At 42.5% G+C, this 27423-nt stretch overlaps 1 protein-coding gene across 1 annotated transcript in view; it reads left to right on the plus strand.

Annotated features, from left to right (window-relative positions):
• Positions 1-6696: 6696 nt before the first annotated feature.
• NUP160 (nucleoporin 160) overlaps positions 6697-27423 on the plus strand; it is a 42954-nt gene continuing 22227 nt past the window's right edge. The window contains exons 1-16 of the mRNA XM_080687910.1: positions 6697-6814; positions 7083-7194; positions 9132-9342; positions 9623-9845; positions 11107-11185; positions 11689-11803; positions 12521-12679; positions 14195-14272; positions 14758-14855; positions 17000-17084; positions 19897-19965; positions 25013-25096; positions 25391-25561; positions 26325-26424; positions 26763-26928; positions 27270-27397. Of these exons, the coding sequence (XP_080544036.1) occupies positions 6715-6814; positions 7083-7194; positions 9132-9342; positions 9623-9845; positions 11107-11185; positions 11689-11803; positions 12521-12679; positions 14195-14272; positions 14758-14855; positions 17000-17084; positions 19897-19965; positions 25013-25096; positions 25391-25561; positions 26325-26424; positions 26763-26928; positions 27270-27397 (1978 nt within the window). The 5' untranslated portion in view covers positions 6697-6714. The remainder of the gene's footprint in view (positions 6815-7082; positions 7195-9131; positions 9343-9622; positions 9846-11106; positions 11186-11688; positions 11804-12520; positions 12680-14194; positions 14273-14757; positions 14856-16999; positions 17085-19896; positions 19966-25012; positions 25097-25390; positions 25562-26324; positions 26425-26762; positions 26929-27269; positions 27398-27423) is intronic.

The raw sequence follows: 27423 nt of genomic DNA on the forward strand, positions 1-27423 counted from the left end.
CACAGATAAGAAAAAAAGCTGAAGGAGTTCATCACCACCAAACCAGTATTATATGAAATGCTGAAAGGTATTCTTTAAGAAGAGGAAGAAGAAAAAAGTAAAGATAAAAATTATGAACAACAAATACATATCTATCAACAAGTGAACCTAAAAATCAAGTGAATTAAAAATCTGAGGAACAGAATAAACTGGTGAATATAATAGAATCAGGGGCATAGAAAGGGAGTGGACTGATAATTCTCAGGGGGAAAGGGGTATGGGGGGTGCAGGAAGAGACTGGACAAAAATTGTACACCTATGGATGAGGACAGTGTGGGGGGAGGTAAGGGCAAAGGGTGGGGTGGGAACCGGGAGGAGGGGAGCTATGGGGGGGAAAAGGAGAAACAATTGTAATAACCTGAACAATAAAGATTTATTAAATTTAAAAAAAAAGAATGAAAGAATAAATGAAGGACACATGAAGCTCTTGTCAGGAATTTGAAATTTAGTCACTATAGTTAATACAGGCACACACAGGTAAAAGGCAACATAGAAAACCTACAGAAGTGGAAAATCTTAAGTCATTTCTACAATCGCTAACAATAGTTATCGAAAGTAACTGTGCAAAGAGCAGGAGACTACACTCCTAGAACCCAAAAGAAGTAGAATACATAAAACAGTTTCCATGTGAGCCCTAGCTGGTTTGGCTCAGTGGATTGAGTGTCGGCCTGCAGACTGAAGGGTCTTGGGTTCGATTCCAGTCAAAGGACACATACCTCGGTGGTAGGCTCAATCCCAGGCCCTGGTTGGGGAGCAAGTGGAAAGCAACCAATCAGTGTATCTCTCTCACATTGATGTTTCTCTCTGTGTGTCTCTCCCCGTCCCTTCCACTCTCTCTAAAAATCAATGGAAAAATATCCTCTGGTGAGGATTAACAAAAACAACCAAAAAAGTTCCATGTGAAATAATATTAGTTTACATTTTTAAATTACTACCTAAAAGTTAGGCTCCATATAAATGTAAGGCATGATTACTGACTTCTTTCAATGTTCCTTACATTCACTGTGTCTAGAACGTGGATATGAAGGTCAGAGAAGGCTTTGTAGCCAGGAAAACACTGTGCACTAATAGATATTTTAAACATATGGTGACAATAACAATAAAGCAGTGTTTCCCCAAATAGTTTCCCACAGAATCTGGAAAACACATCATGCTTAAGCCCCTCTTGGAGCTCCACAAAGCACATCATATTAATGTCTCTGAGAAGTTCTGAAGGAAAGAATATGTTGAACTGCATCACCATTTCCTATACTTACTTAAGCTACCAAATTCATCTTCCAAGGAATAGCTATTAAGTTAGTTTAGGAAAATCTGCCTTAAAGTTCAATTTACAATACTATTCACTTATACGTACCTTTTAGTGATGATCTGAAAAACCAAGACATTCTCAGAATATAGTGCCAAGTGATAAAAAAATATATATGTGTGTGTGTGTTTCTTGTGAAAGTATCCGTAAATAAAACTTGGTGCACAAACAATAGCCTTGGTAACATTCCTCATGTTGTTTCTAAGTGAAGTTACCACCTGACCACTAGATGGCAATAGATTCCACTTACAGTACAACCATTCCAACCAGATTAATAGTTCAAGAGGTATCTGAGTCTGCTAAGGCAAATGTGCATTGACTCACTCATTCAGTCACGCCTCCAAACACCTATTAGGAACTTTTACAACCTGAAAACTCTGGTGAGGGCTGAAGATAAGAAGAGGAATGAGATAGCTCACTGTCAAAAATTGTAATTCTTGGATTCCTAGGAAACTATAAGATGCCCTCATCAATTTAACCAACAGTTCTTTAAAACAAATGTGTCTACTTTAAATACACACACGGATTACATGACTCAGGGAGGACATGCCTGTCCTCAGTCCGGGGAGCTTCTGGTGTGGGCTCAGTTCAGAGCCTGGAAATTCAGGAGAGATGAAGGTGAAGATGCTGCCAGTCCCTAACTTTTAGGCCGCAGACCCTAGAGCTTCAGGGCTAGAAGAGAGCTTGAGGATCAATACGTTCAACATCCTCTTCTAAGGAAGGGAGGCACAGAGATGTTGGGCGGCTTGCCGAGTGGTAAGAGATTAGTTGAGACCCAGCTAGAACTTGAATTCATCTTCTAATGCCCAGCTGATGTTCTTTCCAACATTTCACCATCAGTTTTGCAATTTAGAATAGATCCTCCCCTGAACACTTTCCCTTTCCAAATTCTTTTTCCCTGCTGGTTCCCAGCTTGGCTGCCCATCCTCAGACAAGATGTCATGTGTGTATGTCTCACGTTGGATTCTTCAGGAAACACTCTGAGACAAAGGTCTGCATGCAGGAGGTTTATTGAAGAGGGGTCTTAGGAACTGTATCTTGAAAAGACTGAGGGAGGCAGGATTGGGCAGAAAAAGAAGTTAGGCTTCACCTAACCCCACACAGCACTCTGGAGCTGAGATGGCCCTTCAGAGTTATCCTAAATCAAGGGGAGGGGGCAGGACCTTTAGACTTCCCATATTGACCACTCATTGGATGCAAGGAACATAACCACAGGCAAGGTACTTCCTTCAGCTAAGAGCAAAAATCGGGGGGCTGAAATGGAGGTGTTGGCATGGTTCCATTCCCTTCTGGAGGCCCTCGGGAAGAACCTGCTTCTGTGCCTTTTCTAGAGGTTGGCCACATCCCTTGCTTGTGGCCCCCTTTCTTTGTCTTAAATGCCAGCAGGGTCACATCTCTCTGACCTTTCTTCTGTCCTCACATCTCTCTCTCTCTGACCACATCAGGGAAACACTCTCTCCTTTTAAGGACTACGTAATCAGACAGGGCCCACCTGCGTGATCCAGTCTTAGCTCTCCATCTCTACATCCTAACCTCCTCACATGTAGAAAGTCCCTTCTGCCATGTAAGTAACATATTCAAGGGTTCCAGGGATTAGGATGTAGATATCTTTGGGGGCCATTATTCTGCCTATCACAATCTAGATAAAACATTTTTGGTAAAAACACTTCATATGGTAACAGCAGCATTATTCGCAATAGCCAAAAAAGTGGAAACAACCCAAATGCTCAGCAACTGATGAATGGATAATTACAATTGTATATCCATACAATGAACTATTGTTCAGCCATAAAAAAGGAATGAAGTACTGATTCATGCTATAACATGGATGAACCTTGAAAACATTATGCTGCTCTGGTCAGTGTAGCTCAGTTGGTTGGAGCATCACCCTGAACACTGAAAGGTTGTGGGTTCTATTCCCGGTCCAGGCACATACCTAGGCTGTAAGTTTGATCCCCATTAAAGGTACATACAAGAGGCAACCAATCAATGTTTCCCACATCAATGTTTCTCTCTCTCTCCCTCCCTCCCTCCCTCTCTTTCTCTTCCCCCCTCTTCCTTCCTCTTTCTCAAAAATCAATAAAAAAATATGCTCAGGTGAGGATTATTTTTTAAAATTATGCTAAGTTGAAGAAGCCAATCACAAATGTCACATATGTATGATTCCATTTATAAGAAATTTCCAAAATAGGGAAATATCAAAGTAGATTCGTAGTTTTGGCTGGGGAGAAGGGAGTATGGGCAGTGACTGCTAATAGATATGGGAATTTGGAGGAGAGGGTAATAAAAATGTTCCAAAATTAGATTGTGGTGATGGTTACACAACTATGTGATAGAGAAAAATCATTGAATTGTACACTTTAAAGAGGTGAGTTTTATGGTATAAGAATACTATCTTAATAAAGTTATTTTAAAGTGCTTTTTAGATGATGCTATAATTTTTTTAATATATTTTTATTGATTTCAGAGAGGGAGAGAGATAGTAATCTCAATGATGAGAATCATTGATTGAATACCTCCTGCACGCCCCCTACTGGGGATCCAGCCCATGACCCAGGCATTTGCCCCAACTGGGAATCAAACCAGAGCCTCCTGGTTCATAGGTCTATGCTCAACCACTGACCCACTACAGCTTGGCTGTATTCTTCACTTTGTATCACACCAGGAGATACTTTATATCTGGTTGTCCTTATTAGTGAAAAATACTAAGATTGAATTCTGGGTTAAGGTGATAACAACTGGTGGAAACTATATTTTTAACAAGTGCTTCAGAAAAGTTATCTACCTTGCAGAAATAATACTACCTTTTGAGGATGAAATTAGAATGTGACATATTTAGTAAATCATTAATATGGTAGGTAGAAAAAGCACCACCATCCCCAAAGAAAAATGTCCATGTCCTGATCCTTGGGACCTACATAGCAACAGGAACTTTGTAGGTGTGATTAAATTGAAGGGGCTAGAGATGGGGAGATTATTCCATATTATCTGGTGGAATCCCTGGAACTTGAAATCCTGATTCAGGAAAAATATTTTAAATGGTAGTTCTTTTCAATAATGCATTTTCATTCAGCAACATTAGAACCTTTACCATCAATATTGACTGTTCCTGCAAGGAAATACAGCTCAGATTTCTCCCCTGTTCCCCAGAACTCCTACTCCTCTACTAATTGCCACCTAGTTAAAGGCATCTACCATTTATCCAGTTGTAAAGAGAAAAACATAGGAAAAATCCTAGACTTGGCCTTTTTTCTTACTTTCATGCTCACTCACCAGATCCTACTGATTTTACCTCCTAAATATTCCTTCAAATTTACTCTTGTTTTCTCCATGCCATGCAGGGAGGCCTCATCAACTGTCACCTGAAATATTCATTCATTCATTCATTCATTCATTCATCAAATATTTACTGAATGCCTCTTTTGTGCCAGGCATGATTCTTGCAGTATGCAGTCAAGTAGAAGGATAAGGGGGATGGGGAGGCACCCAGCCAGCATGGCTCAGTGGTTGAGCATCAACCTTTGAACCAGGAGGTCACGGTTCCATTCCCGGCCAGGACACATACTGGGTCCTGGGCTCGATCCCCAGTGTGGGGCATGCTGGAGGCAGCAGATTCTCTCTCATCATTGATGTTTCTATCTCTCCCTTTCTCTCTGAAATCAATATTTTTTAAGGCGGGGGGGGGGAAGAATTGAGGATGTAGGAGAGCAGAAAGAATTGCTGAAATGATGTCTTTAGGCAGGTGATCTAGGAAAAATTGGAAAGGTTGTCTTTGTATGCCCAGGGGCAGTTCAGTTTATAGTAACGGGAATGGAAGGCAGAGTATGTGGGTATAGATGCTGGTAGGTAGGGAGAGGTGGTGGTCGGGGAAGCTCTTTTGATTGCATCAATTTTCCAAGTGCAGAACAAGCTGAGAGGGAACATGAGGGCAAGGTTAAAGGAGCTGTGAAATACTCATGTAGGACAGTAAGTGGACAAAAGAAATACAATGTGTGTTTGCTGGGCAGTGGGTGCACTCAAGGTTCAGAGTACTGATGGAGGAATAGGGAAGCATGTCAGCATGACTTTTTTTTTTTTTTTTCTGCAAGCCTGTCCGGCTGCAAATTTGGATTTAATCACAGTTTTAATTTTTACCAGAGTATGATGAACAGAACTGGGAACGGGAGTATTTTAATTAAAAATTTTTAAATATGTTTTATTGATTTTTAGAGAGGGAGAGGGATAGAAATACCAATCGGCTGCCTCCTGCAACCTGGGTGTGTGCGCTGACAATGAATTGAACTGTGGCCTCTTGGTTCATGTGTGGACACTCAACCACTGAGCCACATCTGCCGGGCTTTAATAAAATTTAAGCAGAGCAAGAAGGAAACAGCAAGGAAGTGAGGCACAGTGAACAGGTAGTAGGAACAATGGATTGTACACAGAATGAAGGGATTGCATTGCTGGAGTTGTGCCCTAGGAGTGAGCTGCAAAGAGAAAGGAGCGGTCAGAGTAGGATGAATGAAACAGAGAAAGACCAAGAAGGGCTGTGGTAACTGGTAATAACAACAGATGTGTTTAACAAACGTTTTCTACGAAGGCGGGGAAAAAGCCTTTCCCCTCAAAATTAGCATATTCCTCAATATTGAGCATCTGCGCCGCCCTAGATCCGGGTAAAGCCGCAGTCTCTTCCAAACCTTCAGATCACGGGTGAACGAAAGGCAAATTCCTTCCACGTATCCATGTGAACAGCATTTAGGTCACCTCAGCAGGTTGCAGCCGAGGTGATCACCTGCATAAAGACATCATTTCAATGTTTCATTGAATCCATTATGCTTCATTATACAGAATACAGTCTTTGGGGGGAAATTCCAGCACAAAAGGCCCCTCTGCCTCTCACTGCCCCTCGCCCCGATCCCACGTGTCGGGGAAGAGTGAAGAAAAGGAGACCGGATAGGGACACCCAGACGGAGGGAGAGGGGACCGCGAACTCGGAATCCCGAAGAGGGCGCCGGCCCGCCAGGTCCCCAGAACCCCGCCCTCAGGGAGCTCAGCCCCGCCGCCCGCGCCGGCTTTTTAAAAATGGAAACAAACCCGGCCCCGCCCCCCGCCCTGAGGCCGCCGGGAAAAGGGCACCGCCCCCCGGAGATGCCCTGGACCGCCGCGCGAAGGTTCCGCAGGCATAGTGGGCCCCTCTGTCCCCTTTCTCTCGGTCTTCCTCCCTTGTCTCCAGCCCACTCGGTAGGAGCCCCGCAAGGCAGGGTCGGAGCCGCCCTTCTCCTCCCCGAGCTTCTTTACCTGTCGGCGCCTCCGCCCGCCCCGCCCCCGGAAGTGACGACAGGTGCCGGTCCCGCTGGTGTCCCGTCGGGCTTCGCGGCAGCGGCGGGAAGATGGCGGCGGCGGGAGCCCTGGAACGGAGCTTCATGGAGCTCAGCGGTGCTGAGCGCGAAAGGCCGAGGCACTTTCGGGAATTCACAATTTGCAGCGCTGGTACGGAAGCAGCCGAGGAGGGCGCGATCCGATTCTTCCCCTCGTGCCCCTCTCCTGGGTCCCTGAATCTCTGATTCCCAGTTCATCCTTCGAAGTCCACATGGCTATAGCCCGGGCACAGGCTTCCTTAGTGTCCTACTTCTTCCTTCTCTTCTCCCCTTTCTCTTTATATGCATTGTCAGGCTGTCATCCCCTGCTTTCTCGGCGCCCTCAGTCCCTGTCATCCCCAGAGAACCTTGTGTGCAGGCTGATCACTCTCCTTTTGCAGGGACTGCAAATGCCTTGGCCGGAACTGTGAAATACAGTGAGAGCGCGGGAGGCTTCTACTATGTGGAAAGTGGCAAGTTGTTATCCGTCACCAGAAACAGGTTCATTCATTGGTAAGTGCGTGTTCGCCAAACCCCCAGGAAGATCGGGTTGTTCTCAAAGTGTCATTCCCCAGAGCGATAACCAACAGGACAAAAGAAAGACTGTTTTCTAATCATGTGTGAATCCGGAGGAAATGAAGGAAACCAGAGTTCTAGGGGATGTGCCCTATCAGGGCAGTACTAAAAGCAGAGGAAATGTAGTCTAAGGGATAGAATCCCAAAGACCAGTTTTAAACATAAACTCGTTGTGTTTTTATAATCTTTATAGCTTCCTTCATTCTGCAGACGTGTTTGAGTACGTCAGGCACTTTGCTAGATGTGTTAGGGGTGAAGTGATGAACAAAAACCACCGTTTTCATCATGTAAGATGTAGCGGTGTTAGATGTGGACTCACCTTCCATGGGCCCCTTTTAAGAAGGAAAGACATTAAATCAATGACCACGCCATAGGTATATAAATACGTATTTTTCATACTTGCTTCAGAGGAAAAGTATAGGGACTATGAGAGGCTAAGGGGAAGGCCAAATGTTTTTTGTGGGGGTGGGAAAGCCTTTAAGGAAGTCACATTTAACCTGCGATCTGAAGGATGAATGGTTGGCCAGGCAGGGGTTTAGGGGAGAGAGCAGTTAGGCAAGTAGGATCATCATATGCAAAGTCCATGAGGTGGAAAGAACTTGAAGAACTGACTGACTGTGGCTTAAGTGCAATGGGAGAAGGTGATGTGAGAGATGCTGAGATTGGGGAGGTAGGAAGGACTCATTGCGGTGAGGAAATAGAGAAAGCACAGCCATAGAGGACAATGGAGAAAACATGATAGCTGGTTGGGGGCCAGAATGGGTGAATGAAAGGGAGAGGCCTGGGAAAAGCGTATTTGAGTGTTTATGGAAGAAGGAGAGATGGAAGCAGGAGGGATATACTTTTATATATATATATATATATATATATATATATATGTATATATTATTGATTTTTTACAGAGAGGAAGGGAGAGGGATAGAGAGTCAGAAACATCGATGAGAGAGAAACATCGATCAGCTGCCTCCTGCACACTCCCTACTGGGTATGTGCCTACAACCAGGTACATGCCCTTGTCTGGAATCGAACCTGGGACCCTTGAGTCCGCAGGCTGACGCTCTATCCACTGAGCCAAACCAGTTAGGGCAGGAGGGATATACTTGAGAGAATCAGGGATTGGCCTTTAACTGCTGTAAGGCAGGGATGGGGAACCTTTTTTCTGCCAAGGACCATTTGGATATTTATAACATTTGTAGACAATACAAAATTATCACTTAAAAATTAGCCTGCTATATAGCCTGTTAGTCAAAGCTTTACTTATCTTGCCCCTAATGCCTTGGCAGGGCTAGACCAAATGATTTCATGGGCCGTACATTCCCCACCCCTGCTGTAAGGAGACCCACTTTTGGGGGAATAATGTGGATAATATGGTAGATAAGATGATGGGCTACCACATGGCAGAGTTGCACCTGAAGAAGAGTCTACCCTGCATCCTAGGGGAAATAAGTAACAGAAGTACTAGAAGGGGAAATACCCATATTTGTTAAGGTCACTGTAGTTGAGGCTGTAGTTACATATGTGGAGGCCACATTCTTTCACAAGTAATGTGAAAGAGGGAGGGCGGTGGCGTGGATTTTCATTATAGTGGAATTTACAAATATGGACTATCTAGTTTGGAAATACCTTTATTTAACATAGAGTCACATAATATTTGAATTTTATATTGTGCTGTTTTGTAAATCTATATAATGTGGTTTGGAATGTAAAATTTGGTCTGAATTTCTGTGTCCAAAATTTTCATATAAGAAAAGTTCACCTGGAAATTATTTTCATATATTTCAGTGCAACAATCAGAAAGAAAAGCATAAGATTTTTGAACAAATGTCTTCTTTTGTCTCTTTTTTTTTTTTTTTTTTTTTTTTTTTTTTAAACAGGAAGACCTCCGGAGATACACTGGAGCTAGTAGAAGAGTCACTGGACATAAATCTGTTGAATAATGCAGTTCGCCTCAAATTCCAAAATTGCAGCCTCTTACCCGGAGGGGTTCATGTCTCTGAGACTCAGAATCATGTGATAATCTTGATATTAACCAATCAGACAGTGCACAGGTTGCTTTTACCTCACCCTTCCCGGATGTATAGGAGTGTAAGTTGGTTAAGTCATTTATTTCCCAGATGCCTCTGGTTGTCACAGATTTAGAGGAATATCCTTTGGAAGTGAAGGAAATGTGGATTCCTTTTTAGCCCTCACCAAGTATAATTTGATAGTTACTACTTAAAATGATCAGACACATTTTAAGTTGAAGAAATAGATTTTATTAAAAAGAATAGCTTTCTTTTTAAGCTCAACAATTAGCAATTGAGAGGAACTGCAAAATTCTGCTCATTCTGGATTTAACAGATTTGTCTTTCTAATTTCTCCACAGGAGTTGGTAGTTGAAAGTCAAATGCAATCAATATTCACTGACATTGGAAAATTTGACTTTAGGGATCCTTGCAACTATCAGTTAATTCCAGCAGTCCCTGGACTCCCCCCTAATTCTACCACCTCGGCAGCCTGGCTTAGCAGTGATGGGGAAGCCCTGTTTGCTCTACCATCTGCTGCTGGGGGAATCTTTATTCTTAAACTACCTCCTTATGACATACCTGGTAAGAATGGGAACTGAGCGTGGATTTAACTTTAAACAAGGAAGGTTGGACTTTAAAGTCCAAACCCATCATTCAATACAGGAATTGCTTCCATACCAATGGTCATTCAGTATCACCTAGTGAGCCTACTGCTTTACTGTTGTTGTTTTTTCCAAAAGAACAAGGTTTTATACAGTGGATGAGGAACTGGAAGGCTTACTAGAATATGGGAAAAGATAACTGCAAGAAAGCCTATTCTAAGGCCTCTAGTAGAGATGAGTTGACTAGTTGTCTACCTTCAGGATGAGGTACTATAACCAAAATAATTGACACAAGGAAGTTGGGTTGCTGATACCCTGCTCCAGGTCACCACTCTCTCTTGCCTGGATTATTGTTGTAGCTTCCCAAATGTCTCTCCAGACCTATCCTTGCCCTCTACAGAAACTTCTTGGGCAGATTGATACACTTAACACCTAAGTTGCGGCGTCACCACTCTGTTCAAAGCGTTCAAATGAGGATTGTTCTTCATCTCACTCTGAATAAACCTAAAGTCCTTACATTGGCATTCAGTGGCTCCCTGCTGCCTCACTTGACCTTCTCATTCCCCTCTCACCTTCTCAGCACCAGCTGCTTCCCTTTGCACAATTCCCTGAACTACCAGGCACACATTCCTCAGGCCTTTGGCCTGGGGTCACCTTTCCCCAGCTTCCAGCTTGGCTCCTTCCCTCAGTTCCTTTAGGTCTTTGCTCAGTGTCCCCTTGGTGAAGCCTTCCCTGACCACCCTTTTCGAAGTTGCACACCCGCCCTAGCATTTACTATAGCCTTTCCGTGTTTTATTTTTCTCTTCTTAATGCTCTACTTAATTTGTTAACTCTCTTGCTCCTCCCACCTCCCGGTGGAATGTAAATTCCATGAGGGCAGTTCTTTTATTTTGATTACTGCTCCATCTGTAGCACTTAGCACTGTCCAACACATGAAAGGTCCAAGGTGATTCTTTGAGAGGAATGAAGTATTTCTGAGCAATATGAGTTACTATTTATAAATGGCAAAAATTTTCCCTAGGAATCTGAAAATGTCATTCTTATTGAGCCAATAATGATTCAAAAGATTTTAGGTGTACTATTCATGGAAAGCACATCCTAAGATTTCCCTAGATAGAAATGTGTAAGCCTGTCACCTGTTATAAAGACCTAGTTCATAGTTGCATCCTCACCTTTGCGTTTCACTGAGTATCGTCAAGAGGTGGCTTGGATACATCATTGGTCTGTTTTCAATCTTGTAGGGATGGTGTCAGTTGTGGAACTGAAACAGAGTTCAGTAATGCAACGACTGCTTGTAGGCTGGATGCCAACAGCTATCAGGTAAGTGGTGCCTGGCAGGTAAATCAAAGGGTCTACGAATTTAACCTTTTTGCACTGTTCGGCATTGTTAGTGCTTCCATTCTTACTCCAAGGCAGATAAAGATGATACTGGAAAGGGTCAGAGTATGCCCAACATCACATTCCATCTGAGGAAAGCCACAGTGCAGAGCCCACTTAACTTGGAATTGGACTCCTGGACAACAGAAACTGGCTTCCTTTATATATTCTCAACATCCAGTTTGGCACTCTGCCCTGACTTACCAAATCCAATTTTATGTAATATTAAAAGTAGAAAGTATTTGATGGTTAGAACAGTATTCCATTGTTATGTAGAGCCTTTTAAAATTTATCATAGTCATTGGTTGTAAATTAAATAGAAACTATAGTGACCTTATGCCAACATACAATCTGTTGCTCCTGTTAACGTTATACATTATCTCTTAAATTGTGATTTATAACAATCAGATGATTTGCAATAGTAAAACTTGGCCTTACATTTTTAGAGGTGATCAGGGGTCTTCAGATCGTCCCCTCAGTCTTGCTGTTCATTGTGTTGAGAATGATGCCTTCATCTTTGCTCTGTGCCAGGATCATAAACTACGCATGTGGTCATACAAGGTAAATGCTACATTTTTAGTTATAGTAAGCTAAAAAAGGATTGTGAATTGTAAGATAATTGAAGTTAATCTTGCTGCTTCTGTTAAATTATCAGATCACTTAGTATGAAAATTATAGGCCATTTCCAGTTTCATTTTTCATACATTTCTCAGCTAAGTTTTCATCTATATTTTGAAAATTATGAAATATAGAAAAGTTGAAATAATAGAACAGAGTATATCCTTCCCTTAAGAGGAACAAATATGCTTTTTTTAAAAATATATGTTTTTATTGATTTTAGAGAGAGAGGAAGGGAGAGATAAAGTTGATGAGAGAAATATCAACATCCATTGCCTGCCTCTTGCACATCCCCTGCCAGAGATTAAGTCTGCAACCCAGGCATGTGCCCTAACCCAGAATTGAACCAGTGACCTCTTGTTGCATGGGTCAATGCTCAACCACTCAAGCATATAAGGCATATCAGCCAGGCCAAATGTGCTTTTGAAATGTAGTTGGTAAAATAGTTTCCAAGATTCAAAAGCAGCTGATAATTATCTCTATCAGACTAGGAAATAATTTCATCTGAGCCCTCAAAAAAAAAAAAAAAAAAACAACCTGTAAGGCTCTTCAGCACATAAATTAGGCAGAGTGCTAGATGTAATGGATGTATCCTTTAAAGGGGGAGGGGACTTGTTTTTTAACCTAAATATTCTTTGATGCCACTTATTACTTGGGCAGGACCAAATGTGCCTGATGGTAGCCAACATACTGGAGTATGTCCCTGTGAAAAAAGACCTTCAGCTCACTGCTGGGACTGGACACAAATTACGACTTGCTTACTCCCCTGCCATGGGACTCTATCTGGGGATTTACATGCATGCACCAAAACGGGGACAGGTATGAAACACATGACATGTATGAAGTTATTCTATACGTGGGGAAGTGGCTGTGAATTCGAGTCTGTTTCAGCTCTTCACATCAGCCTCAATGTCTCCTGTTGTTTCTGCACAGATGGTGGGTTTTGTGCTCGTGTGTGGATTGAAAGATCATGCAGGAGAAGTCAGGATGAAAGGGTGTAGAGAGTTTAAAGGAATATGAAAGGAAAAGTTAACCAAAAACCAACAAGAAAACTAATTTGCAAGTCTGTGGAAAAATGGAGTTATGAAAGAGATATAGGTGTTCATAGGTGGTTGAGGGGAAATTAAATTTTAGAAATAATTTTGCTCATCATCACTAGCTGTTGTATGTAGATGAGGTAAGTAGGATATAATACAATGATATAATAGAATGATAAACCGCCATTTACTGGGTATTGTGTGTTTGGCACAGCGTTAGGGCCATTTAAGTTCAATAACAAATGCTTGAACTATGCTTACTCAGAGCTCACACTTTACATATTATCCATTTAATGTTAACAGCATTCCAGTGAGGTTTGTCCTCACTGTGCTGGAGCTGATTCCCATGCTGGCTGCAGCCCTGCCTGGGTGCCATCCTCATTCCTGTAGGGCTCTGATACCACAATAGTAATAGTATTTTATTATTTTTAAATATATTTTAATTGATTTGAGAGAAGAAGAGAGAGAGAGAAAAAAATATCAATCAGCTGCCTCCTGCACCCCCTTTCCAACCAGGTATCGAGCCCATAACCTGGGCATGTGCCCGGACCAGGAATTAAACTGGCAAGAATTTTTTATGATGAAATACTGGTAGAATATTTTAAAGGCACAGCACATCCGAATAATCAATGTAAATATTTTCTTTCAAAGTTAATAAGTTTTCATATCACATCTTGTAAAAGTTTTCATAAACAAGGCTTTAAAGTAAACACAGGTGACATGAACCATTCATTGCTGTGTTTACTTATTGTGTTTTTATGCTGTTTTATACTTTTTTGAGTTACAATAGCAGCACTTAAGTTATTTGTATTTTGCTTAACTAAGATAAAAATGCTTTTATCTTGCTATAGAATAAAGACATTTTAGTTAAAAAAAAAGTTATGATAAATGTTACAATATGGATGAACCTTGAGGACAAGTGAAGTAAGCCAGTCACAAAAACACAAATATTGTTAAGATTCCACTTATATAAAATGCCTACAGTAGTCTAAGTCATACTGATAGAAAATATAGTGGTGGCTACCAAGAGTTAGTGGGAGAGGAGAATGGGGGGTGTTTAATAGGTACAGAGTTTTGGTTTTGTAAGATGAAAAATGTTTGAGGGATCAGGTACACAATAATGTGAATGTGCTTAATACTATTGAACTGTGCACTTAAAAGTTGTCAAGAAGATAAATGTTATTGTGTATTTGACCATATTTTTTTAAGAATTGGTTTCTGTATGCTAATAAACTCTTGTTTAGACAAGTAGCATGTTGTATTTCAAGTAATAAATTATCAACTTATGTTCTAACAGTTCTGCATTTTCCAACTGATGAGCGCTGAGAATAACCACTACAGCCTAGATCACATTTCTTCCCTATTCACTTCTCAGGTAGGTTGGATCATCCTTTGCATGTCACACAAATATAGGAAAGAACTATTGGCTAACTCAACTCTATTGTCCTGGAATTGAAATGCTAAAATGGAATATTTCATGATGTATGCAACCAAAATTTCATTTTGGTTTCACCCGGTTCTTGAGGCACTGTCTTTTGTTTTTATGCTTTTATCTCTCCTACTAATATAAATTTAAGTCATTATAAACTGCTACCCTTTCTTATTTTATTTACTTTTAATATATTTTTATTTATTTCAGAGAGGAAGGGAGAGAGAGAGAGAGAATCCTTGATCGGCTGCCTCCTGCACACCCCCCACTGGGGATCGAGCCTGCAACCCAGGCATGTGCCCTTGACCAGAATCAAACCAGGCCCCTTCAGTCCGCAGGCCAACACTCTATCCAAACTGGGCGAGGTCTATCCTTTCTTATTTTAAAACCCATATCTTCCCCCCACCCCCCACCCCCACATTTCCTCCTAGGAGACACTGATTGACTTTGCCTTAACCTCTACGGATATCTGGGCCCTGTGGCATGATGCTGAAAACCAAACGGTAGTGAAATACATCAACTTTGAACAGTATGTATCACTTACCTCTGTCATCCTACCTTACCCCAGGCAGTTTCATACTAAGAAAATGAGAGCTTTCTATGTAGAACCAAAATCAAGTGTTTTGTATTTAAAGAATTCTGCCATGAGTCTGACTGTTGTTAACTGTTTTCCGAAAAACCTTCTTTTATGTTTGTGTTATTTCTTACCTTTTGATTTTAGGATGAAATGAGGATTCTTAGCATTGGAATGAGATGAAGAAAAAACTGTATTTTGTTTCTTTGTTTGTTGTTGTTTTGAGAGATAGCACATATCCAAAATACTTCTAATCTGGGAGGGTATTTTTTGCTTCTAAGCAAAGACTATTTCTGATACCTACCACTTCCAAAAGACACTGAAGTCCCTTTGGAAATCTCAGTTTCCTCATCATGTGGAAATAGATTACACAAATACAGTGCTTCTCAAACATTTTTTTAAAACAGGAAACCCCTTTTTTCCCCCCAAAAGATAATGAACTCCAATATATAACAAACCTAGTGTTTTATGAGTATTATAATACAATTTAATGTACCAATATTGAGAATTTCTAACATAAATCTGGTAATTTTTTTAAGATTTTTTTATTGAATTTTTTTTCTTTAAGAATATTTTATTGATTTTTAGAGAGGAAGGGAGAGGGAGAGACAAAGAGAAACATCAGTGTGAGAGAGCAACATTGATTGGCTGCCTCCTGCACTCCCCTTACTGGGTATCACGCCCACAACCTAGGCATGTGCCCTGACTGAGAATCAGACTGGCAACCTTTCGGTGCATGGGACATTGCCCAACTCACTGAGCCACACTGGCCAGGACAGTATCTTGTGTTTTTAATGTACATGATAAAAGTTATGAATAGTTACAAAATATATTTTTAAAAACTAATTTTGAATCAAAAACTTGAAACACTTATGCAGGATTCCCTGGAACACAGCTTGACTAAACATTGAATTTTAGGGGTCCCTCCTTACCTTATAATCTAGAATGGAACTCTAGGAATAGTTGCCCCCAGATTGACTGAGCAGCCACATCTCAAAAAATATGAGAGTACTCCTGATAGATGGCTTTCTAGCAAAGTGGGAAAAAAAAAAACACACAAAGAATCTGGAGTCAGATGAGAGTTCTAATCCTGGTTGTGCAAATTACTAGCTGTCAGATACCCTAAGCCTCACTTTTCACATCTGCGAAATGGGGTTAATACATCCTTCAAAGTTAGAAGGCAACTGCACCTCTGATAATGTTATAGTAAATGCAGAATAAGTTAGCTATTTATAGATTTGTGTTTAGAGTTTTAATTTCAGGAAGGTGTCTGTTAAAACTGGTAAGAGTACATCTATAAAACCAGAATAAGTTTCTTTTTTCTGAAACATTTTTTCCCCAATTTTAGAGAGAGGAAGGGAGGAGAGAGAGAGAGAAACATTGATTGGTTGTGGCCCACCACCCCATGGTGTACAGGACAGCCATCTAACCAACTGAGCCACCTCTGGCCAGGGCTTCTGAAGATTTTTTTATTGAAAAATTTTTTTTCTTTAAGAATATTGTATTGATTTTTAGAGTTGATTTTTTAACAGTTAATCAAGCAGTCAATGCAGAGGTTCAGTGATAGGGCCCTCCCTGCCCAGATACTGCCAATGGCATAAGCTTTGTTTTTATTCATCACGAGAAGCAGGGCACGAAAATTCATGCACTCGGTGTGTGTGTGGGAGTGGGGGTCCCCTCAGCCCAGCCTGCACCTTCTCACAATCTGGGACACTTCGGGGATGTCCACCTGCCGCTTAGGCCCGCTCCCCTGGGGAATGGGCCTAAGCTGGCACTCAGATATCCCTCTGGGAGCCCTCGGGATATCCGACTGCCTAAGCCGCAGTCGGACACCCTTAGCACTGCGGCGGAGGCAGGAGAGGCTCCTGCCGCTACACTCGAAGCCATCAGCTCAGCTTGTGGTTGAGCGGAGCTCCCCCTGTGGGAGCACACTGACCACCAGGGGGCAGCTCCTGCGTTGAGCATCTGCCCCCTGGTGGTCAGTGCGTGTCATAGTGACCGGTTGTTCCCAGTCATTCTGCCTTAGGGTCAACTTGTATATATTACCCTTTTATTACATAGGATTGTTCTATAGACTGATGGACTTTTTTTCTCTGTAGTAATGTTGCAGGTCAGTGGAATCCAGTTTTTATGCAGCCTCTGCCAGAGGAAGAGATCATTATCAGAGATGATCAAGATCCCAGAGTAAGCTATGCTAAAGTATTATGTAAGGGCATGGTTTACCCTGATTATTAGTTTCAGAAGAGCCCAGGTATATTAGAACTCTTGCAGCTGCAGGTGAAGGAAACCCACCTCAAACTGACTTAGGTTTAAAAGGAGAATGCATTGGCTTGTTATGTGGCTTCAGCCATGGTTGGAACAATGCCATCAAGGCTTGATCTCTGCTTTGTCTCTATTTTGCTTTCCTCCTTGTTGGGTTTATTCTCAGGCAAGCTCCCTGCCTGCGCCTGTGCATTCTGTAAACCAAGCAACCCCAGAGGGAAGAGAGCACCTCTGTCCCAGGTCCTGGAATAGATGCTCACTGGCCTGGCTTGGGTCATCTAGTAATTCCTGACAACAATGACTTTGATCAGAAGAAAGAATATTCTGGCTTGACATGAGAAACATGTCCAACCTGGGCCTTGCTGTTGTGGAAGGTGGTTGAAGTAATTTGAGTATAGATAGTGGAAGAATGGTTCCCTAGAGAAAGAAAAGGGATTTGTTAGTAAAAGAAGGGGAAATGGATTCTGGTCAGGCACAAATCACTGTACTACCCATGATGGTACATGCATATAAGCTTGAAATAAGATAGATGCTGGTAGAGGTATATGCTATGAAGAAAATAACTTTAGAAGGTAATGCATTAGGGAGCAAACAGACCAGTCTACCGGTTTTCCAGGGACACCCTTGGGATAAATGGTAGAAAAAGCTTTCAGTTGATGCCTTAGTATTAAAATGAGATTTAAAAGATTATGGGCTATGATTCTGAAACTGACTATTTGTGGGATTGGAAAGCCCACTTTAAATATCTGAAATTGAATATTGCCATGTTTTTAATCCCAAGAGTTTATTGGCACTTGACTTTTGTCTCAACGCCAAAATCAGATGCTGATTATTAAAAATCCTTGTTTTCCCCCTTCACTTTGATCACTAGAGGCCCAGTGCATGAAATTCATGTGGGGAGGGGGGGGCTGTCCCTCAGCCCAGCCTGCACCCTCTCCAATCTGGGACCCCTCGAGGGATGTCCTACTGCCCACTGGGATCAGGCCTAAATGGGCAGTCGGACATCCCTCTCACAATCCAGGACTGCTGGCTCCCAACTGCTTGCCTGCTTGCCTTCCTGATTGCCCCTAACCACTTCTGCCTGCCACCTTGATCACCTCCTAACCACTCCCCTGCCAGCCTGATTGATGCCTAACTGCTCCCCTGCCAGCCTGTTTGCCCCTAACTGCCTTCCCCTGCAGGCCTGATCACCCCTAACTGCCCTCCCCTGCAGGCCTGGTCACCCCTAACTGCCCTCTCCTGCAGGCCTGGTACCCCCCAACTTCTCTCCCCTGCAGGCCTGGGTCCCCCCAACTGCCCTTCCCTGCAGACGCAGTCACCCCCAACTTCCCTCCTCTGCCGGCCGGGTCACCCCTAACTGCCCTCCCCAGCAGGCTTGAATGCCCCCAACTGCCCTCCCTTGTAGGCCTGGTCCCTTCCAACTGCCCTCCCCTGCTGGCCTGATCGCCCACAACTGCCCTCCCTTGCAGGCCTGGTTCCTCCCAACTGCCCTCCCCTGTTGGCTTGATCGCCCACAACTGCCCTCCCTTACAGACCTGGTCCCTCCCAACTGCCCTCCCCTGCTGGCCATTTTGTGGTGGCCATCTTGTGTCCACATGGGGGCAGCCATCTTGTGTGTTGGAGTAATGGTCAATCTGCATATTACTCTTTTATTAGATAGGATAGAGGCTTGGTGCATGGGTGGGGGCCAGCTGGTTTGCCCTGAAGGGTGTCCCGGATCAGGGTGGGGGTTCCCTTGGGGTGTGGGGTGGCCTGGGCGAGGGGCCTGTGGTGGTTTGCAGGCCAGCCACGCCCCCCAGCAACCCAAGCAGAGGCCCTGGTATCTGGGATTTATTTACCTTCTATAATTGAAACTTTGTAGCCTGGAGTGGAGCCAACCGTCCTGCTCGCTCCGTGGAGGCAGCCATTTCTGTTGGGATTTATGTATCTTCTATAATTGAAACTTTGTAGCATTGAGTGGAGGCCTGGGCAGGCAGAAAGCTTGGCTTCCTCCATTGCCAGGGAAACCCAAGCCTCCCTCCTGCTCTCTGTGGCTGCAGCCATCTTGGTTGGGTTTATTTGCATATTCCCTCCTGATTGGCTGGTGGGTGTAGTGGAGGTATGGTCAATTTGCATATTACTCTTTTATTAGATATAGGATTTTATCATCCCCAGAACCCCAGTACTAGGAAAGCATTTGAAAGAAGGTCAGTCAGGTTTATTCTGGCAAGTCTGGTTTATGAAATTGGGTCACCATAATTAGGTAGTGTGAGATTTTCCATTTTATTCTCGCTACTTAGCTTATTGCAATTTTGTGTTTGTTTTTTATACATAACTCCTATTATTCTTGTGGGGGGTTTTCTTTAATTTGTAAGCCATAAAATGAGTACTTTGTGGGTAGTGTAGAAACCAGTTTAATTGTTCTTACTAGTGCATATCACCAGTAAATGAGATTTGCCTCTTTGTTTTAAGTTGGGCGTTTGATAAACTGTTTTCCAGTGGAACCGAATGGCGGCTCATGAGGAGCACACTGTTTTCAGAATAGTGCTTCTCGTTGACTCAGACACCACAGCGCTCACTTTCAGGGGGCAATATAGAACTGCTGCTCTACTGCCTGTCACTGCTCAAATGTCCAAGGGCCAGATTTCCATGTTCCTATAAAAATCAGCTTTGGTGCAAACATGTTAAATTCTTCAGTTTTTCCAATTTTTATCTTTTTAGAATGATATTAATTTTTGTTTTAATGTTCTAACAGGAGATGTATTTGCAGAGTCTGTTTACACCAGGACGGTTCATAAATGCAGCTTTATGTAAAGCTTTACAGGTCAGTAAGAAAATACTTAATGTTTATTTAAGTTTATCTGTTTTATTACTATGGTATAATTAATGACTGCTATTAATTTTGTTGTTTTACACATACTATAAACACTGAGTGTGTTTTTGCAATTGCATAATGCAATTTTTTTTATAAATACTATTTATAAATGTGTTTGTAAATGCTATTGTAACTTTTATAAATGGTCTTTCCATTAAGTGAGACTCCCAGCAGGGAGGTAAGATGAGGTACTTACCCAGTGACTAATTAAGCATGTCAGTGGTACAAAGAGAAATTTGTGCCTGCCCTATTATGAAAAGACTAGTGATCCGGTGCATGAAATTCATGCACATTAAAAGGGAATTAATTAGAGGAAATATCTTAATATTGCTATTTGCCCTTTCTCTATAATAGAAGTGTCAGAGATGAAAGAAAATTAGTAAAATGTATATGAAAATCTTCCTCCTGTCAGAGTCTGGGGTGCACCATGGGAACCAGAGTCAAGTCCCCGCCCACCCACATGCGCCTCAAAATCGTGCGAGACCCAGACCCAGCTGGCCCCACCTCTGTCAAGCCCCGCCAGGTGGTGGGGCACGGCCTCAGCTCACCTGGCCTGGGGCGGTGGGGGCGCACCTTGAGGCCCCCTGTCCTGGGCCAGGGGGTGCAGCCTCAGGCCTCCCCGTAAAGCCACACCAGGCAGGTCGCAGCCTCGGGTCTCCCAGCCCGGTGCCGGGGCGGTGTGCGCAGTCTGAGGTCCCCATCAAGCCCCGCATGGTGGGGAGTGCGGCCTCAGGTCCCCCAGCCTGGTGCTGGGGCAGGGGGCGTGGCCTCAGGTCCTCTGGCCCCAGTGGGTCGCACGGCCTCAGGTCCCCTAGCCCGGCACTGGGACGGGGGGTGCACCATGAGGTCCCCTGTCAATCCCCGCTAGGCAGGGGGCACGGCCTGAGGACCCCCATCAAGCCCTGCTGGGTTGGGAGGTGCAGACTGAGGTCCCCCAGCCTGGCGCCGGGGTGGGGGGTGCGGCCTGAGGTCCCCTATCAAGCCCCACCGGTGGGGAGGGGGAACAGCCTCAGGTCCCCTGCCCCAGCCCAGCACCATGCAGCCTCAGGTCCCTGCTGATTGCTCATTAAGGCTCGTTACGGGATCCCTGTCTCCACTGTGGGCGCAGCCATCTTGTTATGGCGTGATGGTCAATTTGCATATCCCCTCTTTACTAGATAAGATACCATACTACATTACATGTAATCTCTATAGTTGAAAGAAATTTAAAATATTTTCCAATAGAAACATAGTTAAAAATAAATAAAATATTTTCTTGGTTGGTTTTGGTGGTACTCTCTTTTTACCCTTTTGTTAGTACAGTGAAGGTCTGACTTGGTTCATGTTCAATCTAAAATCTAAACTTCAAAATCACATGGTTTAAGAGATGCTTAAAATTTTACAAAAGGACTCTTTACAGTCACTTAGGTTTCCTTAAATTGCCATACTTTGTGAATTTAAAATAGAATATCACTCAGAGGATGGAAAGGCCCCTTAGAATCTCCTGATCTGACCTGCCACGCACAGCAGAAGTGAGGCTTCTCAGAAGGACAGCTCCTCAGCTTCTAGTTGCCTCTGCCTCCCAGTGGCAACTTGTTCACTGGGTTTGTGTTAGTGATTGCTCGCAAACTGTGTCATTTAAAAGTTTTTCCCGGTATTGGGTCAGATTTAGCCCCTATCCTTTTAGTGGCTTCTTCCTTTTATAACATCATAGAACTTGTCTCTCCTATAAAGCAGCCTTCAGATATTTTAAGAATTTTTCCATGTTCTTTTTCTGCAGAATAAATATGCCAGTTCTTTAACTTTCTCTCAATTGGTTAAAAAAAAAAAAAAAGCAATGAAAAAAAATATTTCAGACCCTTGACTTTTCTTCCAGGTACATTTGTTTGTTTGTTTTTAATCCTCACCCAAGGATATTTTTTTATTATTATTAATAAATCTTTATTGTTCAGATTATTACAATTGTTCCTCTTTTTTCCCCCCATAGCTCCCCTCTACCCGGTTCCCACCCCACCCTCTGCCCTTACCTCCCCCACACTGTCCTCATCCATAGGTGTACGATTTTTGTCCAGTCTCTTCCCACACCCCCCACACTCCTTTCCCCTCGAGAATTGTCAGTGCATTCCCTTTCTATGCCCCTGATTCTATTATATTCATCAGTTTATTCTGTTCATCAGATTTTTTATTCACTTGATTTTTAGATTCACTTGTTGATAGATATGTATTTGTTGTTCATAATTTTTATCTTTACCTTTTTCTTCTTCTTCCTCTTCTTAAAGAATATCTTTCAGCATTTCATATAATACTGGTTTGGTGGTGATGAACTCCTTTAGCTTTTTCTTATCTGTGAAGCTCTTTATCTGACCTTCAATTCTGAATGATAGCTTTGCTGGGTAGAGTAATCTTGGTTGTAGGTTCTTGCTATTCATCATTTTGAATATTTCTTGCCACTCTCGTCTGGCCTGCATAGTTTCTGTTGAGAAGTCAGCTGACAGTCGTATGGGTGCTCCCTTGTAGGTAACTAACTGTTTTTCTCTTGCTGCTTTTAATATTCTCTCTTTGTCTTTTGCTTTTGGCATTTTAATTATGATGTGTCTTGGTGTGGTCCTCTTTGGATTCCTTTTGTTTGGGGTTTTCTGCACTTCCTGGACTTGTAAGTCTATTTCTTTCACCAGGTGGGGGAAGTTTTCTGTCATTATTTCTTCCAATAGGTTTTCAGTATCTTGCTCTCTCTCTTCTTCCGGCACCCCCATAATTCAGATGTTGGTACACTTGGGTTGTCCTTACACTATCTTCAACTTTTTGGATTCTTTTTGCTTTTCCGATTGGGTGTTTTTTGCTTCTTTGTATTTCAAATCTTTGACTTGATTCTTGCGTTCCTCTAGTCTGCTGTTGGATCTCTGTATATTATTTTTTATTTCAGTCAGTGTATGCTTAATTTCTAGTTGGTCCTTTTTCATATCCTCGAGGGTCTCGCTAAATTTATCGGCCTTTTCTAGAAGATTCTTAAGTAACCTTATAACCATGGTTTTGAACTCTGTATCCAGTAGTTTGCTTTCCTCCATTTCTTTCATTTGTGACCTGTTTCTTTGTCTCGCATTTTGGCTGCTTCCCAGTGTTGATAGAATGGCTTTGTGTGCTAGGTGTCCTGTAGGGCCCAGTGGCTCAGCCTCCCCAGTTAACCTGAGGTGGACACTCTTGGTGCACCCCTTTGTGGGCTATGTGCACAGTCTTGTTGTAGTTAAGCCTTGATTGTTGTTGGTATCACTGGGAGGAATTGACCTCCAGGCCAATTGGCTGTGAGGATCAGCTATGTCTACAATGGGAGAACTTCTGTTCTGGAGACACCCTTATGAGACAAGAGTGTGTCCCTTATGGATCAGAGGAGTTGTAATCTGGATGGTCCCACTCTGACCCCTGGGTACACTGGCTCTTGGATCTCCAAGGAGGTGCTAATTTAGCCTCTGCCTGAGGCCACCTAGCAGGAGCTACGGAGAGATCTGCAGATTCCTCTTCTTTTTTTGGGTTTTGGAGGTGCCCAGATGAGGCCCAGCTGTGAAGCAATGCCAGCTGCTGTGGGTCCTTGGGCCTTCTTTTGGATGTTCTGGGTCTCACTGACTCAGCTGCAGTTTGTTAGGTAAGTTTAGAATTCCCTCTATTCATATGCAAAAGCCTCTGCGCTCAGCTTGGATGGGGCGGAGTCTCAGGGCAGAGCAAACAGCAATGGCTTCGTGGGGCAGGATCTCAGGGTGAAGCACACAGCAATGGCTTCCCGTCAGCCCTGCCCTAAGAGGCCCCCGGGTCTCAGTGTCCCTTGGTAATCGCTGCAAGCACCTCTTCGAGAAAGCCGTCCTCGAGTTTCGCCCGCTGCCAGACAGTCCAGTTTTTCCCCGTATGAGTCTGGGTCCCCAGAGTCTTCCCCGGAACTGGAGTTCAGAGCATTCAGGAGCTTTTGTCTCCCTCCCGATTGAGAAAGCCAGCCACATACTCAATTGCCAGCCCTCTCCGCGTGCGCGCCTCCCTCTCCACGCGCGCGCCTCTGTACCTCTGCCTCACGCAGCTCCTGTGAGTCTCAGTGTGCTTTTCTCTTTCCTTCTAGTTGTAGAATTTCCACTCAGCCAGCCTTCCTGTGGTTCTGGATGATGTCCGTTTTGTCTTTTAGTTGTAGTTTTGAAATTGTTGTGCGAGGCAGCAGTTTAGGTGTTTACCTATGCAGCCATCTTGGTTTCTCCCAAGGATATTTTTTCCATTGCTTTTTAGAGAGAGAGAAAGACAAAGAGAAACATCGATGTGAGAGAAACACATCGATTGGTTGCCTCCTGCATGAGCCCTGACCAGGGCCTGGGCCAGGAAGGAGCCTGCAACCCAGGCATGTGCTATTGACTGGAATTGAACCTCGAGCCTTTGGTCTGTAGGCCGACGCTCTGTCCACTAACTCAAACCAGCTAGGGCCCAGGTACATTTTTTAATATCTGGCTACCCTATGTTTCTGTTTTCTCTCTGATAAAACTTCTGAATGATATGGTCACTTTCTCCTCTTCCTTTCATCTCATCAGCACTTTTTCCTTGTTAATAATAATCAAGTGTATGATAATATTTCTCACAATGTCTCTTGCACACTGAAGTACTAAATAATCGGTGAGGCATTTATCAGATGTTTTCCTTTATGAGAATCATTCCCAGTATTGAGCCACCCCCGTCACTGCTCTAGCTTAGCTTTGTGCCAGTCTCAGGGTGTGTATATTCAGTATCACCTTATGCCTTCCTTGCAGCTGAGCAATAGCCGTTCTCCTTGCTTTTGCTTTTTGTAATGATCCAAATGTGCCCTATTATAACTCTTTCAAAATCGTGGATTTCTAGTTTATTCTGGTCTAAACTACCTTAAAATTGCTTGATTTCAGTTATGGAAATTATTTGCACAATGTTAGGGGTAAATGTATATTCCGGTCATGTCTGGTCTCAATGTGTTGTCATATATTGGTATTATATAACTCTCTCACATGTCTCTTAATTTTAGATTTTCTGTCGAGGAACTGAGAGGAATTTAGATCTTTCCTGGAGTGAACTAAAGAAAGAAGTTACTTTAGCTGTTGAAAGTGAGGTGAGGTCTGGGTAAAGAAAATGTAAATCTATTCTTTCATATTGATATGGGCAGATTGGTACTGAGGAATTGTTCAAATTGTTCACTAAACCTTGTTAGTAGGAAGTATAAATGTTTAAATCTTTTAATTGGAGAATTAGATATATATTTACATAGACTATGGCATGTAAGCCATAAGGATTATTCATTTGGCTATAGCTTAGTAAAATAATATTAGACAGTTATGTTTTGGGGGAGAAAGATCCCTGATGGTATTAAAAGTTTCTTTTTTTTTTTTTTTTTTTTCTTTGCCAGCTCCAAGGAAGTGTAACAGAGTATGAATTTTCCCAGGAGCAGTTTCGAAATTTACAACAGGAATTCTGGTGCAAGTTCTATGCCTGCTGTCTTCAGTATCAAGAAGCCCTGTCTCATCCACTTGCCCTCCATTTGAATCCACACACAAACATGGTGTGCCTACTGAAAAAAGTAAGGTCACTGAGGCGTAGAGAAGAAATCCTTTAGACAGTCAATGAGTCTTGCAGAATGCTAGTCTCCTGTATGTTGCAGTTGGCTTTTAGGACTCCCCGTGCCCGCCCCCCCCACCCCCGCCAAAAAAAAATTGTATTTCATTTGTATTTAGATAGTCTTCTGCATTGTTTGTACTTCTTTGCATTTTATTTTATTTACCTTTTATATTGAAGTGATTTCAAACTTAATATAAAACTTGCAAGGATAGCACACAGAACCGTATACGCTCACCCAGATTCACCATTTGTTAACGTCCATTTGCTTTTTTTCCTTCTATAATTTTTTTTTCTGCTCCACCTGAGAGTTAGTTGAGGACTTCATGCCCCATTATCTGTACGAGGTTTAGCATGTATCTAAGGTCAAGGGTATTCTTTCATAACCACAGTGCAAGTTAAAGATCAGGCAAGTTGATATTGATGTAATATTATACAGTTCCTATTCAGATTTTACCAGTTGTGCCCATGAGTTTCTTCTTGATCTAGAATCCAATCCAAGATCTTGCATGTTATGTCATGGGGTTTTTTACCTTAATCTCAAACTGCTGTCAGCCTTTCTTTGTCTTTCATGACATTGACATGTTTTGAAGTCTATATCTATTGTTTTATAGTGTCCCTCAATTTGGATTTGTGTGGTTGCTTCCTCGTGATAACATTCGGGTCTTAATTATTTTCTACCTTTAAACATTCACTGAAATGAATGTTAACTGGGTTTGTATTTCCAGGGGTACCTGTCTTTCCTTATGCCTTCCTCCTTAGTGGATCATTTGTACCTCCTGCCTGATGAGAACCTTTTGACTGAGGATGAGACGACCATATCTGATGGTAATAGTAATGTTATGTCTATATTTAGTCCCCTTCCTGTATGAACCCTACACTTTGTTTCGATAGTCACTGTGGCCTTGCCTGGTCATTTAACCACATTGTAGATATTTAAAGGAAAACTGAAGAGTCCTAAACAACTCTAGACCTCAGATAAATCCTTGGTGTTTAATTATTAATATCCTATATCATAAAAGTATAATATGCTAATTAGACCGGACGAAGCCAGGGCTGTGGAGGCCAAGGCCGTGGTGGGCGGGAGCCGAGCCCCTTGCACGAATTTCATGCATCAGGCCTTTAGTTTTCATATAATATTAATGTGAACTTTCTCTTATTCATAGATGTGGATGTTGCTCGGGATGTCATATGTCTTATAAAATGCCTTCGGCTGATTGGAGAGTCTGTGACTATGGATATGTCAGTAATGATGGAGATGAGTTGTTTCAACCTACAGTCTCCAGAAAAGGCTGCAGAACAGATTCTGGAAGATTTGATCACTATTGATGTGTAAGGAGAATTTAGGGTAAAGTGCACTTCCTAATGGAAATTTAGCAATTTTTAGCACCAAAGTCAGGTTTCTAATGTACATTCAAGTACGTACAAAGTAATGGCTTAAACTGTTCACTGTTCAGTATTTTTTCCACATTCATATTGTCTGTCATTTGTGGAAAAATGAGGGAAAATTTGCTTCATGGAGTAAAAGTATCTTGTATGCCAGAATGATTATCTCCATTCCTTTACTGTGTGGCTGGATTTCCTATTTTTTAGCACATTTAAGTTTTCAGGACTTACACAGAGTTTATCTTGTGTCCTTGATAGTAATAGGAGTTTTCTAATTGTCCTTCTAGAGAAAATGTGATGGAGGATATTTGTAGTAAACTGCAAGAGATTAGGAACCCAATCCATGCCATTGGGCTTCTTATACGAGAAATGGATTATGAAACAGAAGTGGAAATGGAAAAGGGATTCGATCCAGGTAATGACAAAACAGCAAATGTGCCT

This window comes from Plecotus auritus (genome assembly GCF_963455305.1).
Source record: "Plecotus auritus genome assembly, chromosome: 9".
NCBI lineage: Eukaryota > Metazoa > Chordata > Mammalia > Chiroptera > Vespertilionidae > Plecotus > Plecotus auritus.